At 36.8% G+C, this 18,605-nt stretch overlaps 1 protein-coding gene across 2 annotated transcripts; it reads right to left on the bottom strand.

Moving 5' to 3' along the window:
- Positions 1 to 9,633: 9,633 nt before the first annotated feature.
- On the bottom strand, positions 9,634 to 18,103 carry LOC121787387 (protein ENHANCED DISEASE RESISTANCE 2-like). Of its 2 annotated transcripts, XM_042186101.1 has the most exons (21): positions 17,605 to 18,099; positions 16,049 to 16,123; positions 15,871 to 15,924; positions 15,727 to 15,792; positions 15,601 to 15,656; positions 15,242 to 15,366; positions 15,127 to 15,173; positions 14,955 to 15,052; positions 14,548 to 14,643; positions 14,402 to 14,466; positions 14,250 to 14,321; positions 13,741 to 13,887; positions 12,659 to 12,966; positions 11,886 to 11,949; positions 11,586 to 11,761; positions 11,123 to 11,224; positions 10,944 to 10,994; positions 10,726 to 10,869; positions 10,515 to 10,610; positions 9,948 to 10,049; positions 9,634 to 9,845 (listed from the first exon to the last, which is right to left on the bottom strand). In XM_042186101.1, the coding sequence occupies exons 1-21, from the start codon at positions 17,758 to 17,760 to the stop codon at positions 9,753 to 9,755; spliced, it is 2,193 nt and encodes a 730-aa protein (XP_042042035.1). In that variant the 5' UTR covers positions 17,761 to 18,099; the 3' UTR covers positions 9,634 to 9,752. The 2 variants fall into 2 exon arrangements, 1 of the variants encoding a protein (XP_042042035.1); XR_006047484.1 differs by lacking the exons at positions 9,634 to 9,845; positions 9,948 to 10,049 and having other exon boundaries at positions 10,726 to 10,862; positions 17,605 to 18,103.
- Positions 18,104 to 18,605: the final 502 nt, after the last annotated feature.

Genomic DNA, 18,605 nt, shown 5'->3' with positions numbered 1-18,605 from the left:
CGATAGGTAGTCTAGGCCTATCTAGGTTGTGAAATTCTTATTTTTCTTTGTTTAGAACTGACCGTGTTACCTTAAATTGGACGACGCCCACAACCGGTCTACTAAAACAAAGACTTAGACTTTGTTACGTTTGCTCATACATTTAAATATGCAATAAACAACCATTAAATGTAAAACATAACAACATTATGACAAAAATAATCTGTTGCATTTATTGGAAAATAACCATTAGAGTTTTACAGTATCCAATCACTCGAAATGTGATTTCTAGTATACAAAACCCTAACATGATCTACATCCAGAGCTTTACCATAGAAAAGAACTCCACCTAAACCAAATCTACAGACATAATCAATCACGCGTCTGTGATGATTATTGATTTCCCAGAAATGTCCCTCAAAGCGCCGAATATTGAAAGAGGTTGTTTCCTCGCCTGCCCACGCCTTGCGTGATATATGATTGTGCTGATAATGCAATACAGAAGGATCTTCTGGTCCATATCGCGACATCCTAATATAATCAAAATTTAACATGTTTAATTATAAACCAAATTTTATAAAAAAAAATAACTTAATAAATTCAACCAAATTCAATAATTCAAAACCAAAATATCAACCATGTTCAACAAATCAACACCAAATTTAACAAATTAACACCATATTCAACCATGTTCAATAATTCAACAATAATTCAACCAAATTCAATAATTCAAAACCAAATTCAATAATTCAACAAAATATCAATCACATTCACCAAATTAACACCAAATTCAACAAAATAACACCAAATTCAACAAAGTAACACCTTATTCGACCATGTTCAATAATTCAACAATAATTCAACCAAATTCAATAATTCAAAACCAAATTCAATAATTCAACAAAATATCAATCACATTCACCAAATTAACACCAAATTCAACAAAATAACACCAAATTCAACAAAGTAACACCTTATTCGACCGTATTCAACACTTCAACAAAACATCAACCAAATTGAATAATTCAACATCAAATACAACCAATTTCAAGATAAAATCAACCAAATTGAATTATTCATCACCAAATTCAACCAAATTCAACAAAATACTTTCTACCCATGAACCCTAACTATTATACCCACCTAAAATATACCAATAAAAATCGAAAGTAAGGATTGAAAGTTACCTAACAACACTTCAAATTGGAATAGGAGAGCTAAATATCGGATTAGGCTTCGAATTTCGCCGATTTTCGGAAGAATTTTACCGATTTTCACCGATTTTCGCTGCTGCTTCGCGTTTTGTGGTATGTTCTGCCTTCTGGACGGATTTTGTGAAGCAAGGGAGACACGCGAGAGCGTGTCGCGTCTTTACTTTAAACACGCGAGAGGAAGGCGCGTCTCTCCTTTAATACACGCGAGAGGAATATGCGTGTTTTATTTAAACACGCGAGAGGAAGACGCGTCTCCTTTAATACACGTCTCTCCCTTGTGAAGCAAGGGAGACACGCGAGAGCGTGTCGCGTCTTTACTTTAAACACGCGAGAGGAAGGCGCGTCTCTCCTTTAATACACGCGAGAGGAATATGCGTGTTTTATTTAAACACGCGAGAGGAAGACGCGTCTCCTTTAATACACGTCTCTCCCTTGTGAAGCAAGGGAGACACGCGAGAGCGTGTCGCGTCTTTACTTTAAACACGCGAGAGGAAGGCGCGTCTCTCCTTTAATACACGCGAGAGGAATATGCGTGTTTTATTTAAACACTCGAGAGGAAGACGCGTCTCTCCTTTAATACACGCGAGAGGAATATGCGTGTTTTATTTAAACACGCATTAGGCTAATGCGTCTATACTTTTAAAACACGCGACAGCTTCTCGCGTCTTTCCTATGTCTGGAAACTTCTTTTTTCAGGGTACAAATGGCGGATAAATTTTGCCATGACGTCCTTTCTTGGAATTTAACCCATTGTAATGGGTGTATGGCACTGTATACATTCTGTACATTTCTATTGTTTTTTGCAGAAGAACGAATTCACTTAGCTTTATCCGATAGATGGGAAACTTAAAGCTTTTGCTGGTCGAACTACCAGCTACTTGTTTTTCTATACTTGTGTATCTGTTTGATTCAGTAGATTACGTTTACAAAATTTGTTTATCATAGTCCTACGAACCACTTATCATATTACATCCTGAGGTTGCCTGACCTTAATCACCTCCAATAGAGACCGAGAGTTGTTTTAACTTATCGATACTATCATCTCTCCTCTGGTTCTACTTGGACCCCTATAGGCTTAGGCTTTCTTTATATCTAATTAATTATTTATACTTTGATTCTACTAGAAATCATGCAAAGAATAATATAAGTTGGAGGCAAACTTGTGGAGATCATTAATTACAGTTTCTCAATGTGCTAGTATGTTTTTGTTATCTCTGCTTGCCAATAGGACGGTACAAAAGAATGTTAAATTAGCTCAAATTAATCAAATGGTTATCCGTTCAAGGTTGATAGCTGTAAGATGAATGGATCATTTTTTACTTTATGCTTTGGCTCATTCAAGGGAAAGCCTGAAATACTTTCCTGATAACCTTATACAGGGGGTCTTGAACATGATGATACAGAGATGTGAAAGGTTATAAGGGAAAACCTGAAATTTACCTAATTTCAACTTGTCAATGACAGTAAAATCCTAATTGTAATCCCTTAAAGTTAGTCTAGTGGATAGGGTGATGTCCTGAAAAACTGATCTGCTAATGCTGAGTGTAAAGGGAATCCCTTTTTTTTTTCGGTTTCATAAATTTGCTGAATCTAGTTGATATTTTCTTTAAAATATAATCAATTGAACTAGCAAAAAGGAGTTTTAAACACATTATTTATCATAAGGTCAACAAACAATTAAACGAATTCACAAATAAGAAAACTATTACCTTATTTGCTACTAACCAATTAATAAAATTATAAGTGAAACTTTGAAACCAATGAGATGCATGCCCGTTTGATTGTAATCCAAGCTCAACATTTAGTTTAAGTCTCGTTAAAGAAAAGCTTGCCCAGCTTGAACTCTTGTCTCTCTTACTGTTTCATTTATTTGTGTTCTCTGCTCTGAAGAATATGATTTCTTGCTTCAGGTTGAGTCTGTGCTTGACAAGGAAAATTTTACCCTGGAGTGCAAAGCATTAAACAGCCACCAATATTAATGGCATGCAATTGTTCAGATTTCATTAGAAATCGTGAACTGTTGATTATGCATTCAACTTCGAACTTATTTGGTTTCAGTTTGAGAGATAGAACTCAGGTTGAGCAGCTGGTGCGATATATTGTTGAGGAACCAACAGAGGATCAGGATACAGATAGCGAAAGGACCTTCAAGTAAGTTTACATACTTGGGAATATGAATTTTGCATATTTCATAATTTATCTTCTTATTTGGTTTTTCTCTTGGGTGGGAATAGAATACATAGAGGCAATTGTATTTCAGTACTTCTGATGTTTCATTTGTGGCTAAATCCTTTCTTCCCATGCTGTAGGTTCCCTTTTGTCGCATGTGAAATTGATGTCATCTTGAAGACTTTGGTGGAGGTTAGATAATCCTTCTGAATATTTGACAATATAAAATTAATTTCCACCCTGGAGTTGATATCTAAATGATAGTTCAGTGTAATGTCTAAATGGTGGTTCAATGTACTCTCTTGTTGCAGCTTATGCATTTACTCTTCTTCTCTGTTTTGGAACCAAACCGCCCTCACAGTGCATTGTTGGCTGGGTACTTTAGTAAGGTACGGATTTCTGACTTCTTAGAAGTAAAATTTATTATTTAACTACCTCATTCCACAACCACCTTGTTTGATGTGATGATTTATTATTTGAGTTTTTAGAATATTATTTATATTTTATTTTTAAAATATATATATTACATATATTTTATTCATAATTATATTTATATTTCACAATAAATTTTATAATTTTAAAAATATATAAAATATATTTTATACTATTAAATTTATATTTTACGGTATATACCTTAATTTAAGGTACATACCAAACTTCGGTATGAAGCGGTATACCGTGGTATATGAAAATTCATACCGTTACCTTACCGAAAGATTTTGGTAAGGTATTATACCGTACCGAAAATCACGGTATACCAAAAGTTCGGTATTTTTGATATTTTTTTCAGTACGATAAGGCCGGTATTTCGGTATTTTTCCCCAACCCTAAGTTGGAGTATTTGCAGCTAGCCATAACACATAGTGAAGTATAGTAGCGAACATGCATTAATCTTCCACCTTATGTTACCTATTAATCAACGCTCAAAACACTTCTAGAATATTGGTAAACATCATGGACAAGTCATACAAATTTAGGGTTGTAACCTTTTTAATGTTTTGTGTGGTGTTGAGGTCCCAACTAAGTTCAGATTATTACTCTAAAAATTGACCCAACAATACTGAAACAATTAAAAAACAAAAAGAAAACATTCACTCTCACAACTTCTAAATCTATTGCATAAGGTCAGCCTATATTACAATTTGTACATGGAGCTTAAATTTCAAATTCACTTTCAAGATTATCCAATTTCAAATTGGACGAACATCTCACATCACAATTCTGCCCTATAATAGTTCTTAAGGTTAGAAGATGTGCAATCGCTATCTTAATGCAATCAAAACCAGACCTCGAGCACAGCCAAGATCGAACTCGGAACGAACAAGAATACAATACACAATTGATTGAAATGATTAAGTCAAGAAAACACTCTGAACTCGGATGAAAAATGGTGGAGAACTTTTATTCAATGTATGGAAGAATTCTAACTAACACAAGATGAAAAACTCTTTCTCTCTTTTGCTAGTTACAGCTCGGCTCCAGAAGTGAAGAATCTAACTAACTCCCTCTCCTTTCATACTCAAATAATTGTGAGGGAAATACAAACGGAAAAATACAAGAATTTGCATATTAGTCCCCGAACTATTGCATATCAGTCCTTGAACTTTCTAAGTTGTTCACAACCCATAGAATGATAGCTTGAAACTCATAGAATGATAGTTTCCAATTACAAGAATGATAGTTCAGTTTTGCCCCAAATTCCATAACAAATCTCCACCTTGGGACACAACTGAACAAACTTCCAAACACTTCCAACTTCTTTCATTCACTTTAGTTGGATTAGATTCACCAAATCCATACAATACTTCAGTTTTGAACCGGGTAACACTTTTGTAAGCATATCAGATGCATTGTGCTCAGCTGCTACCTTTTGAATCTTCACCGAGCCTTTATCAACCTCATCTCTCACAAAATGCAGCTTGACATCCACATGCTTACTCCTCTCATGGAATGTTTGATGTTTGGATAGACATATAGCACTATTTGAATCACATAATATTGTCACAGTTTCTTGATCAACTCCAAAATCAGAGCAGATCTCTTTCAGCCATATGCTTTCCTTTACAGCTTCAGACATAGAAATGTACTCAGCTTCAGTTGTTGAGAGAGCCACCACAGATTGCAAACTTGATCTCCAACTGACTGCAGCACCATACAAACAGAATACATAACCAGATTGGGACTTCCTTGTGTCTATATTGGTTGCAAAATCAGAATCACAATATCCCATCAGAGGCTGCTCTTCAGTTTCCTTACTCCCATCAAACAATATTCCATAATCCTGAGTTCCATTTAGGTATCTCAGTATCCATTTCAAAGCATGCCAATGCTCCAGACCTGGATCAGCCATGTATCTGCTCACAACACTTATTCCTTGGCTGATATCTGGCCTTGTACACACCATGGTGTACATGATACTTCCCACTATGTTTGCATATGGGATTTTATCCATTTCTCTTCTATGTTCATCATCCTTTGGGATTTGATTCACACTGAGTTTAAATTGTGGACTCAGTGGCATGCTCACTGGCTTACTTTTATCCATCTGAAATCTCTTGATCACATTACTGATATAATCCCTCTGAGTCAGCCATATCTTCTTGTGATGTCTGTCTCTGATAATTTCCATCCCAAGAATCTTCTTAGCATTCCCAAGATCTTTCATCTCAAACTCAGATTTCAGATCAGATTTCACTAGCTCCACCTCTTCCTTATGTTTAGCAGAAATCAACATATCATCTACATACAATAGTAGATATGCCACAGCAACTCCACCTCTTCTCTTGATAAATACACAGTGATCATACAAAGATTTCTCAAACCCAATTTTCTGCATGAATTCATTAAATCTGAGATACCACTGCCTTGAACTTTGTTTCAGCCCATACAAGCTTCTCTTCAATAGACATACTTTTCCCTCATCCCCTGGTTGAATGAAGCCAGGTGGTTGTTCCATGTAGATCTTTTCTTCAAGCTCTCCATGAAGAAAGGCTGTTTTAACATCAAGTTGCTCCAATTCCCAATCTCTTTGTGCAACAATTGCAAGCAAAATTCTGATGGAGCTGTGTTTAACCACAGGTGAAAAAATCTCATTGTAGTCCACCCCCTCTTTCTGTGTGAATCCCTTAGCCACCAATCTAGCTTTGAACCTGATTTGATTGTTGTTGAAAACCTCGATTTTCTTCTTGAAAATCCATTTACATCCAACTGTTTGCTGATCAGTTGGCCTTAACACCAAAATCCATGTGTGATTCTTGTACAAGCTATCAATTTCCTCTTGCATAGCTAATAGCCACTGATCCTTTTCTGGGCTTCTTATTGCTTCCTTGTAAGTTGAAGGCTCATGATAGTCCATCTCCTCAGCTATAGCCAATGCATAGTGCATCATATCAAACTCCTGAAATCTGGAGGGAAGCTTGATTCTTCTTCTGGGTCTGTCTGTGGCAATCAGTCTCTGTGGAGTCCTGCTGTTACTTTCATGTTCATAGGATCCACCAACATTGGTTTCTGGTGAACATCTCATAGCATCTGATGTAGATTCCCTCTGACCCTCCACCTCAAACTCAACAGTCTGAACTTGCTTCTTGAGGAAAGGCATTTCAGATTCCCTGAAAATAACATCCCTACTAATCACCACTTTCTTATTTCCCTCCTCACAGCACCATAATCTGTAACCTTTAACTCCAACCTGATAGCCTATCATCACACATCTGAGAGCCCTTGGCTCCAACTTTCCTTGTTTGATATGAGCATATGCTCTACACCCAAATGGCCTCAATCTGGAATAGTCTCCACAAGATCCATACCATCTACTATCCGGAGTCTGATTCTCAATAGCAGCAGAGGGACATTTGTTGATTAAAACAACCGCAGTGGAGGCTGCTTCTCCCCAAAATGGCTTTGACATTCCAGATGCTATCAACATGCATCTTACCCTTTCAAGAATGGTTCTATTTATCCTCTCAGCAACCCCATTCTGTTGTGGGTTGTGAGGGACCGTTCTATGCCTTTTAATCCCCTTTCTCTTACAAAATTCATCAAACTCATGGGACAAGAATTCCAGCCCATTGTCAGTCCTAAAACACCTCAAATGCTTTCCTTTCTCTAACTCAACTGCAGTACACCATTCTTGAAATCTCTGGAATGTCTCTGATTTTTCTTTCATGATCATTATCCAAACCTTTCTTGAAAAATCATCAACAAAGGATAAGAAATACCTGCCTCCTCCAATGCTATTTACTGGTGCAGGGCCCCAAATGTCACTGTGAACATATTGGAGAGGCTCTGTTGAATTATGTTTGCCTACTCCATATGGCAGCTTCTTGCTCTTTCCTAGAATGCACTCTTCACATGATCCAATGGCTCTTTGTATCTCTGACTCAGCCATCTGAATAATGCCTTGCTTTACCAGCTGCATCAGCCCAGTGTCTCCCACATGGCCCAGCCTAGCATGCCAATTGATGGTCTGTTGAGTGGAGTTAGCCGATCCAGCTACTGCCTCAGCTTGTAGATAATAGAGTACATTTTTTCTGACAGCCTTCATGATCACCTGGCCATCCTTTGTGACAATCATCTCTCCACCAAAAAGAGTCAATCTATAGTCATTCTTCTCAAGAAGACCCAAGGATATCAGATTCCTTTTAATGGATGGAATGTATCTCACATCAGTGAGAGTTCTCAAGGATCCATCATCCATCCTCAATGATATCTTCCCCACACCCTTAACATCACAAACGTGATCATCTCCAAGCAACACCGAGCCATCTGACTCCTTCAAATCCATGAACCACTCAAGATTAGAGGACATGTGGAAACTGCAGCCAGAGTCCATGATCCATAACTTGGATATGGGACTGCTCTGGACCACATTCAGAGCTCTAGCTTCTTCAATTTCTTCAGTGATAGCTGCAGTTCCTTCTTCCTTATGATTTTCAGCTTGCTTTTTCTTCCAAGCAAAGCAATTTTGTTTGATGTGTCATGGTTTCTTACACCAAAAACAGCTTCTAGTTTCCTTTTGGTCCCCATCTTTTGTGGATTTTGGCTTCCATTTATCAGATGATGGTTTCTTGAACTTGAACGGTTTCTTTGAGGCTGCTTTCACATTCAGACTCTCAGCTGCATGATCAATCGGTTTGCTGATGGATTTCTGCATTCCTTTCAATTTAAGTGCAGAATACACTTCCTCCAAAGTCACCTTGGAATCTCTCCCCAGAAGTATGGAGTCTCTGAATTGTTCAAAATTCTGAGGCAGAGCATTCAGCAACATCAATGCCTTATCTTCATCCTTCATAGGATCATCAACACCCTCAAGATCATCCATACACTTTCGAAAATCTTCGAGCTGGTCGGCCAGATTCTTGGAGTCAGTAAATCTAAAGTTGAACAATCTTTGCTTGAGATGTAACCTATTGGAGATCGACTTCTCCATATAGATTTTCTCCAATTTCTCCCATACTCCTGCGGCATCATCTTCTTTCTGGACTTCCCTCAAAACCCTATCACTGAGGCATAAGACGATCGAGCTATACGCCTTATATTCCAGCTCCTGCGCTTTCGTCGCATCCACCCCCTCAAGTTCCTTCTTGCCCGTCTTGGATTTCACATAATCCCAGACTCCTTGCTGCATCAAAACAGCTCTCATTTTCAATCTCCACAGGCCGAAATCATTTTCGCCGGTGAACCGCTCAACATCAAATTTCGCGGTAGACATTGTCGAATGCGTCGTCTTATCTCGTTCCCACAGACGGCGCCAATTTGCAATCGCTATCTTAATGCAATCAAAACCAGACCTCGAGCACAGCCAAGATCAAACTCGGAACGAACAAGAATACAATACACAATTGATTGAAATGATTAAGTCAAGAAAACACTCTGAACTCGGATGAAAAATGGTGGAGAACTTTTATTCAATGTATGGAAGAATTCTAACTAACACAAGATGAAAAACTCTTTCTCTCTTTTGCTAGTTACAGCTCGGCTCCAGAAGTGAAGAATCTAACTAACTCCCTCTCCTTTCATACTCAAATAATTGTGAGGGAAATACAAACGGAAAAATACAAGAATTTGCATATTAGTCCCCGAACTATTGCATATCAGTCCTTGAACTTTCTAAGTTGTTCACAACCCATAGAATGATAGCTTGAAACTCATAGAATGATAGTTTCCAATTACAAGAATGATAGTTCAGTTTTGCCCCAAATTCCATAACAAGATGAAGTAGTGAGTGTTTTGAAAGATCACAGCAAAGACAATAAATGCTAATTCGAGTAAGTTGAATGAAAAAAAAAATCAAAATTAGCAAGAACATTTACGATTGTTTGTTATCAATACAATTTTCATACTGGTATATTTCAGCAGCAATCATGTATGTTATAAGAGAATTGGTGTGAATTATGGTTTTACTAGTATGGATTTAGCTACGTCCAAATGGTTAAGGCGACAGGTTCCAATGAGATATTCCGGTAGCTCTTCAGGTGTATTGGCCTGCATAGTGTTGAAAGAAATCAAAGAATCATCGCTAGAGAGAGAGAGAGAGAGAACAAGGGGTAGAATTCCATGTAAATGACCAAAAACAATAAGGTTTACCTGAACTAAGAATGCCATCTCAATGACTAGGTTGTTGAGGTAACCTAGAACAAGGCTGACCACCCCCCTCGCAACAGTTGACGACCCAATATCAACCCCAAGCTGTAAATTTTGTTTCATTATCACATTCACACAAATATTAGTACAAAACTTATAAAATAAAAGGTACATGTCAGCTAAATTCTAGTGTCACAAACTCATAGAAGTACGATCATAATCGTTATGTTTATTCACTATTTGAAGAACATGATGGAGCCAGAGCAAAAGGCACAGTTAAATCTACTTCCAAGAAAATAATATTACACAATAAAGCTTGAGTGACAACCTACCATAACATAAGACAGCTAGAACTTCTTCATACGATTATTCATATTTATTATGTTTTCTCAGGTAGAGATGTCACATACAGAATCATTAGTTTTCAAAGACCCTGCAATCTCCATTTTTTCTACTCGCCTAGTACAAGAAATGAACCAGGGATGCTCAAAATGCAACTGCGAGCAATGAAACAGAACATGAACAGAAAAATTTGCCAGTGTCCCATAAGTAAGCTCCTTAATATGATACCTCGAGGTAGTTCTTCCCACGAAAATAGTTAATTTCTAATGCTTGACCGACCAGGCATGCCTTTTTTCCAACACTCTGCTTGACTATCCATGAGCCCTGAGAAACAGATTTATGTGTATCAAGTTTGAGATGCCTAATGTGGCAAGGGATTCATGATATCATCAATATACAAAAAAATACTAGACAATAACAAAAAAGGGAAATAACCAACCTTTGAAATATATGGTATGAGCTTGAATCTAGAATTTCTATAAGCATCATCTCCTTTTACAAAGCTCTCGAGCAGAGGGGCCTCTTGTAGAGGAGTACTCATCATATAGTATAAAGCAAGATTGTATGTTGTTGAACCTGGAACCTGCCAATGAAGTCAATAAAGGAATTGCTCCAATCTTATAGAAAAAGTGAAAAACAATAAACACCCTAACTCACCTGTATGTTCACAATAAAAAAGAACTCGGGACCCCCCTTAGCAGCATATTTCTGCACAGTAAAAATTATTTCAATTTAAGCTACACAGACCGATAGCAATAGTTGTTTGAGGCAAATTCTGAAGGGGTGAATAGTGTCTCTAATTTATAGAAAGTAAAATGTAAAAGGTAAATGTTTACCTGAACTATGCCCCCGGGCCTGCCACCAAGATCATCTTCTCTCTTGTCAGATCTCAACCAGTCAGCACCTACCATTTCCATCAGTGTACCGTTTGCTTTAATCTGGGTACAAACAGAGCATATTAATGAATCGTACACAGATGGACAAGTTCACCACTTTAGTAAAAATTATTTCAACATCAGCAACTGCATTGTTACAACGCAAGCTATCATGATTCATACTTCACATTTCAACATTCCTCCCAAAAGAAAGTGCAAAAATAAGCAATTGCCATCAACCATAACAAAATACAAAGAAAACAAAAATGATAGAAGCATTTACATCTCTCAAATGCACTATTCCATCAAATATTATGTTTTCCCCATGTATAAGCAGCTATTGATTACACACATATAGTACCACTTACTGGAGCTAAAGCAAGGTAAAAATACTGTAAATCGAAATTCTAGAAAGGGAAACTACCTTTTTTCTGTCATCCAAATAAGTCTTTCCACGGATCAGATATGTTGATGGATCTGTTGCTGTCCAACTGCACAGCACATTACAAGTTGGATCCTTCGGAAGAGTGTATCCATATTTGCACAATAGACTTTCTTCCCTTGCCATATCATGCAAATCCACATAACCCTTTTTCTGAACTGCGGTACCAATGTCTCAGACCATTAGACGTAGAAAGACAGGAGGCATTATCGGGAACTGGTTGCATACCTTGGGGACAAGTATTATTACCTAATTATATACACATTAGTGAATGTCCCATACCTGCAAGATCATGCAACTTTTTGACAAAGACGGCAGCAGTTGACAATTTTGGTTGGCGTGCATCCTGGGAAACTCGTTGAGAGTTAGAATAGATTCGTAGACCAGGTCGGCTGATGCGTTTTAGATTTAACAAATTTGTATAGGGTCTTTTTCTATTCCTGCTATGTATCAGGGTTAAAACGAATTTTTTTTTGTTTTTTTCTCGATGTTTTCTGACGTTTTTGATAAAACCTTCTCGAAAAAGTATTTTAACAATATTTCCGGTAATATTAGTAGATGCTATGTGAACAACTCTTTTTCTATCCATATCAGCATTTCGTATAGAGGTTATTATCTCAGCAATAGTGTCTCTACCAACTGGCTAGCCAATTGTGTTGCAAAAAGAAAAGAAAAAAAAACTACAAATTGCCTACAGAGGTAGATAACACAAGGATGTTTATCATTTCCGGCAAATATAGAAAAGTGCCAGCCTTATGTTGGTGTACTCTGTACATAAAAACTCGGTACATTTTTTCCTAGAAAATAATATGCCTGTTCCTAGTGAGTGAAATCTCCAATTTCGTGAGTGATTATTTCTATCCACATATCCTACCAACAACCAATGCATAAACATAAACCCAATCCAGAAAAGAATGTGCTTATTGGGGGAAAGTTATCTCATTTGTTATTGGTCCCTCAGACATGACCTAGGACCCAATCAGTTCACTTGAAGCTTTGTTATGATAAAACCACTTTGATGTCATGCCAAATATCCTAACTTTGACTGGTAATACCTGAGAATACATTTCTGAACCATAATCAGATTGCCAACCAGTTTCTGATTGATCATAATCCAGAGGTTCTGAGACATCAAAGAATTCATCTGTTGCATCATTCAATCCCACAAGACTTGAGTGTTCAGAAGGTGTTTTAAGCGATTCTTCCCCCACATCCTCCATATTCTTCCCATTATCCATCCTAGTTCGAACATCAACTTTCAGATCCATCTTCTTTTGCTGCATGGTACTGTTTCTTATCAGCTCACCTGATGAGAAATCGGATGACGAACAATCCACCTTTGCTCTGAACAGCTCCCGTAAGGCTACAGAAAAAAGCAATCAAGTTGAATCAATTCAAAGCATATGCTATATTCGACTACCTAAGTCATAAAAGTTTGGAAGAAGTATCAATCTATCAAGTTATAATTTTAAACACACTAATGATTAGTTCTGCCATGATTTTCCTTCTCATAACATATGGGAGATAGTCTGCACATTGATATCATAGGAAAGTATAATTGCCTAGGTTCAATTTTAGACTACACTTTAGGTATTTGCAAAATGGACCTCATGAATCTATCCAATTCATATCTAAAACTGACTAAATGTTATGACTCATTTTATCTCTAAAAAATTAAATAAAAATGACATGTAAAAATCTATTTCTACCTCTACAACCATACAATGTCGTTAGACCACTAATATTTGGAAAAAATGAGCTGGGACATAGAGTTGATTCTAGATTTGAACTGAGTAATATATATGGCATCTGTTTATGTAAATAGCAAAATTGCAGCCTCAAATTGAAACTCCGCTAATACTTGAGTCCAGAAGTGTACATATCTCGTATTACGCAATTGATTTTCTTTAGAGAATTCATACACATCCTCAAAGAAATTCATGTGAAAGGTCTTAAACGTTTTAGGTCATGCCCAAAAGCAAGCAATTTATCAATAGAGCATGGGAATTTTCATTTCATCCATATAAAGAGATAGAAGAACTTGAAGAGAATTCTAAGGAACTCAATTGTAGAAACAATTGAGACTAAATGGCAAAATGCATAGGCTAATGTTATGATAAAAAGGCGCGTAGCACACCAGCAAGCCTTCCCAGCATGCTTATTGTTATTGACCTAGCCGATGATGTTGACAAATAAGATTTCCAAAATTTCCAATCAATAGCAAGCATGTGCTTCACCACAGAATGCTTTGCTTGATTAACTGGAGATATTACATATCCTCCACCTGCCAGGAAATTATACAACCATACACAACAATGTCAAGCTACAATCATAAAATGCTTAGATTTTTGTTATCTGAGATTTAAAAAATGGCCAAATGCTAGGACCTCATCTTGCAATACACTTAAAAAAAGAAGAATGGAAGATCAAAGTCATGTCATAACACAAAAATGGGCATATTATGCCAGCCAAATTCAGTTACTTTGGCTTTAATATAATAATGGCAAACACAAGATGCATGCAGATGTATAAGGATGAAGATAAATTTTGACAAATTTCATGGCAAACATGCCAAATAAAAAACGACCATTTGACAGTTATGACAAATAAAAGCCCATTAATTACATATTTACAAGCATACATTACTTTTAAGGCAGGCGCGTACATAACCCCTTTTTGGCGGACACTTCAGATGAAACACAGAATGATACAGAATCACTGCAAAATAAAAATAATTTATTGTCAATTTTCAGATCAAACAAAGATCCAGAATATGATTTCAGCCATATATGGATTACCATATGTACCATCATCCTCTCTTCTCCAATACCGCCTTAACAGAAGATCCCTTCTTTTCATACCCCTGTAACAGATTATGCTATATATAACTCTTGAAGATAAATAAATAAATGTTCAATACTGACAGAAAATGTATAGATCAGACCAAGGAAGCCAATCGTGGAATAGAAGCTTGTGAACTATATCAGTATGTCCATCAATATGTTCAATCACAGAACCCTTATGAAAACAGAAGTCCCATCTGCATAAATGTAAACATAAGGTTATCAAGAAAGGGTGAGTGACAACTGAGATGAACAGCTCTACGATAACTGTCTCCAAAACGCATACTGGTATCTTTCTTAGTAGCCTCCAGTCTGATATGTAAGAGAACTACACAGTGGAGGTATCATAAATGGCATATATTTCACTTGTACAGAAGCTATAAAGTTCCGTGACATTAATTTAAATCTGGGAATGGATTTTTATGAACATGATTAAACATGTATCAAAGTCGAAGATTGATTGTAAGTTCAGATCGGTCTTATGTATGGCCTGATAGTGTTTACTTACTCTGATCTTGAAGGACCAAGAGACATTAGAGTCTGAAAAATAGCCTCTGAAGTTGCATCAATTACACCAACAGCCATTATTGCAGGATGATCATCCCACTACAGTATATGGAATTAATTCATATCAATTTAGCTTAGAGATATCAATGCATCAACTAAACTTCTCAACCTACCTTCCTATGAGATTCTTTGTCTTTAGCCTCCTTAAATAACCGGAGACCTGCAGATTTTTACATTAAACAAGGCACCCAGCAGTTTTACAAGATAGGAAACAAGCTTAAAACATACCATTCTGGCAACCAAATATTTTCCAAGGTGATGGTGCAATAACATCAGATGTCATTGCATCACTGACTGAGGATGAGTAGACAGTCCAGTCAATGGAATATGAATGCTTGCTAGAATAGTTTAGCCTGAACAATATGGAAGGACAGAGAGCATTAAAACTGATCTTATTTAGGCAAAATAAGATGGGTTTGAAATAAGAAATTAATGACTACAGATACTTTAAAGTCATTGTGAAAAAAAGTTTTAAACATATGACATTCAGCAAGGTAAAACCAACTCAACAAGGTTGATGAGAATTGAGTAGAGCAGTTTCATCTGAAATTGTTGGGTCAATCAGTAATAAAAGCTAAAATTTTCACCTCGATGACTGCGGTACACGTCTCGAAAGTTCAAAATCTCCTTGATTCTGGTTTGGCTGTATTAATTGGTAACATTAGTTTTCAGTCTACAATTACCAGAGAACTCACAAAAAGAACAGTTTCAACCTTTAAAGCTGATTCCTGGAAAGACTGGATCCATCTTGCGGCTTCTTCAGGCCTGTTTGCTCCCAACTGCAGATTGCAGACATTTCTACTTGCAACGTTGAGTTAAAGGAAAGGGCTAAAATTCAGAGTAGAAAGCTTGCATACCTTCAGTTGATCGTTGTGATTCGATGTGTTATAAAGAGTAAAGATGAAAAAGACCTGCAAATTACATATAGAAGAGAACCGTGCCATTCAGTATTTAGGACTGAACACAAATTTAATTATAGGATAAAAACAGGCACATAGAAAAGGAAATTTCATGCAACACCATTCGGTGGCATACCTTCCTCTGAATGCTCTCCCTTCCATTGTCAGTCACCCTTATGCAAGAATCAATAATGGCACTTCTAACAGGATCCTGAAACAAATGTTTCATGTAAGTCTTAGGCAATACATGACCTATAAGTATTTACTGGTACCAAATACCTATGCTAAACGAAAATGTGACAGCATCGACACTGGATTGAATATCAGATTTTCACTATAAGTTAGATAATCCTAGGCTAACAGGCTAACAGCTACTCCAACTGAATCATGCACTAATCTACCTTCTAGTGAAGGACTAGGTAAATGAATGCTACTAATTCTATCACATAATCGGCAGAACAGCATACAAAAATTTGAAAAACTATTCAAGTCAACAGAGTGGCAAGTGGCAATTTTTGCAGCTATGCAAATCAGTTTCTACTTGTAACCATCATACATCATCAATAATGAAAGGAGAAACAGGTAGGACCATGAGCTTTTCTCTAATATCAATCAAATTAACACAATATCATCAAATACATGTTTCTGTGCCGGACTATTCAGATAAAGTGTCAGATTAGTAAGAGGTGAAGATTGCTTTTAGCAGATTCCCATCTATGTTTCTCAGATTAATTAATTAAATGTGCATTGTATTCTGCTTATCACCTTGAGAACATATAGTTCTACCCATCAGATAGCTATACTCATAAACTAAACAAAGTAAAGAACAAATTAAACACAAAAATGTTTCACCATCATCCAAACGTGCATCCTAGGACACTTGCAAAAGAAGAAACACAAAATCAGATTTGAATCCTCTACATCAAAATTATGCAAAGAGTACGGAATTCGTGAACCACATTCTTGCTGATTCTTCAGCATCATCATGAAGAAAAAAGTAGAGGAGTTGGATGCTCACACTTACAGCATGACAACAGACCAATAAATGAAGACCACTCTATAACTACGCTGGATACTATATGCATAGTCCTAATTCTTGTGACTCGATATACATACGCGTTAATGCTAAGGAACCAATACACGCATCTCCATATTATGCATGATCGTATGTTTGTGGCATAGAAAAGGCTCACAAATTAAGACTATAAGTCCTACTATAACACAAAAGAAATCCCAAGAGACAGACTCTCCTAAACTTCAGTGCATACAAAAGTCACGCACTTATACAGTGCACCAAGCCTGATAAAAAAATATCACCCAACAATACAAATTATCCCAGTCCATGAGGCTTATAACTCTCTGCCTGACTACATAGTCCTGATTCAGTAAGCAAGCGCCAGATATGATACAACTAATCAATAGAAGAGATCAAACTCTCCGTTAACACGATATAACAATAACATCAGGAGATTTCAACAGATAAAACGAAGTCAAACCTCTCCGATTAGGAAATTTTACCGAACCACTGGACTCCTACTATACAATGGGGAAGCACAAGTACCGAAGCCAATCAAAACAGCAAGCAGAAGTCGAAGTTCGCCACGCATATAAAATTACACCACAGGACACTCGTGCATTTACACATAAACAACCGAAACATACATCGAAATGGACTGAGTTAACAAAGTAAACCTCGTCGGGTGAAGCTGGCACCGATTTGAAGCTCCTAAGCAGGTGATCTTGTAGAATGAAGTAGCGTTTCCTCGAATACTGAAGTCCAATCCGATTCGAGCGTATCGAATAAAGCCAGCCTTCCATCCTTCCACCATCACTCTGCAAAGCCGCCATTTCTATATCCGCCAATCCGAAATACGACCGCGCTACCCAAACTCCCCCAAAATCGTTGGATATTGTAAAGGAAAATGCCGGATTGAAGTCAAATCATGGAAGCGTGCGGCAATACGCGGAGGTCGCACAATTCGCAGCTGCTCTATGTTTGTGTGTGTGAGACGGAATATGAATATGTATAGAGAGAAAAGTGGTTGTTTAATGGCGTCGCCCGATAACTTCTTCTTTCTCTCTCCGTAGCTAGCTATAGCTATACGTTGGTTGGATGTTTGTTTTTACTCATTTGTTAAAAGCAACAGAAATCGATGCAACTGCAAATGTGAGACAAAAGCTTGTCATTCTACAGAAGCCTAATGATTTGCCACTTCAATGTACCAATTTGCCCTTTCTACCAGTATTAAATTCACCATCCTTTCACTATTACGCATCTAATTATACTTGATCAAAAGTATTAATCATTAATTGACTTTTGCTTTTTCAAGAAAATTATGTTAATTGTTTTGTCAAAGTATTGATCAGATCTTCGTGTTCAGCACATTCAAATTTGATTTTTATTTTTCAATTTCGATTTGAAGATAATATTCCCTCTATTTCATAAAAGTATATGCACTTCTCATTTTTATCACTATTAAATACTAGTTCATTCTTCTGTTAATAGAGACATATTTCTTTTCGGCACTATGTATAAGAATAGTGTGTTAAATGGATTATGAATAAAGTAAGAGAGATGAAGAAAGAATAAAGTAAAAAAGAGAGTTATTTTTTTTGTCAAAAATAGAAATGACTCAATTATCTTGGAACTTCCCAAAATAGTAAAATGACTCAATTATATTGAAACTTTCCAA

The sequence above is a fragment of the Salvia splendens genome, chromosome 2 (assembly GCF_004379255.2).
Source record: "Salvia splendens isolate huo1 chromosome 2, SspV2, whole genome shotgun sequence".
In the NCBI taxonomy this organism is placed as follows: domain Eukaryota; kingdom Viridiplantae; phylum Streptophyta; class Magnoliopsida; order Lamiales; family Lamiaceae; genus Salvia; species Salvia splendens.
Note: the sequence above shows the minus strand (reverse complement) of the source record. Positions and strands in the feature narration are given on the sequence as shown.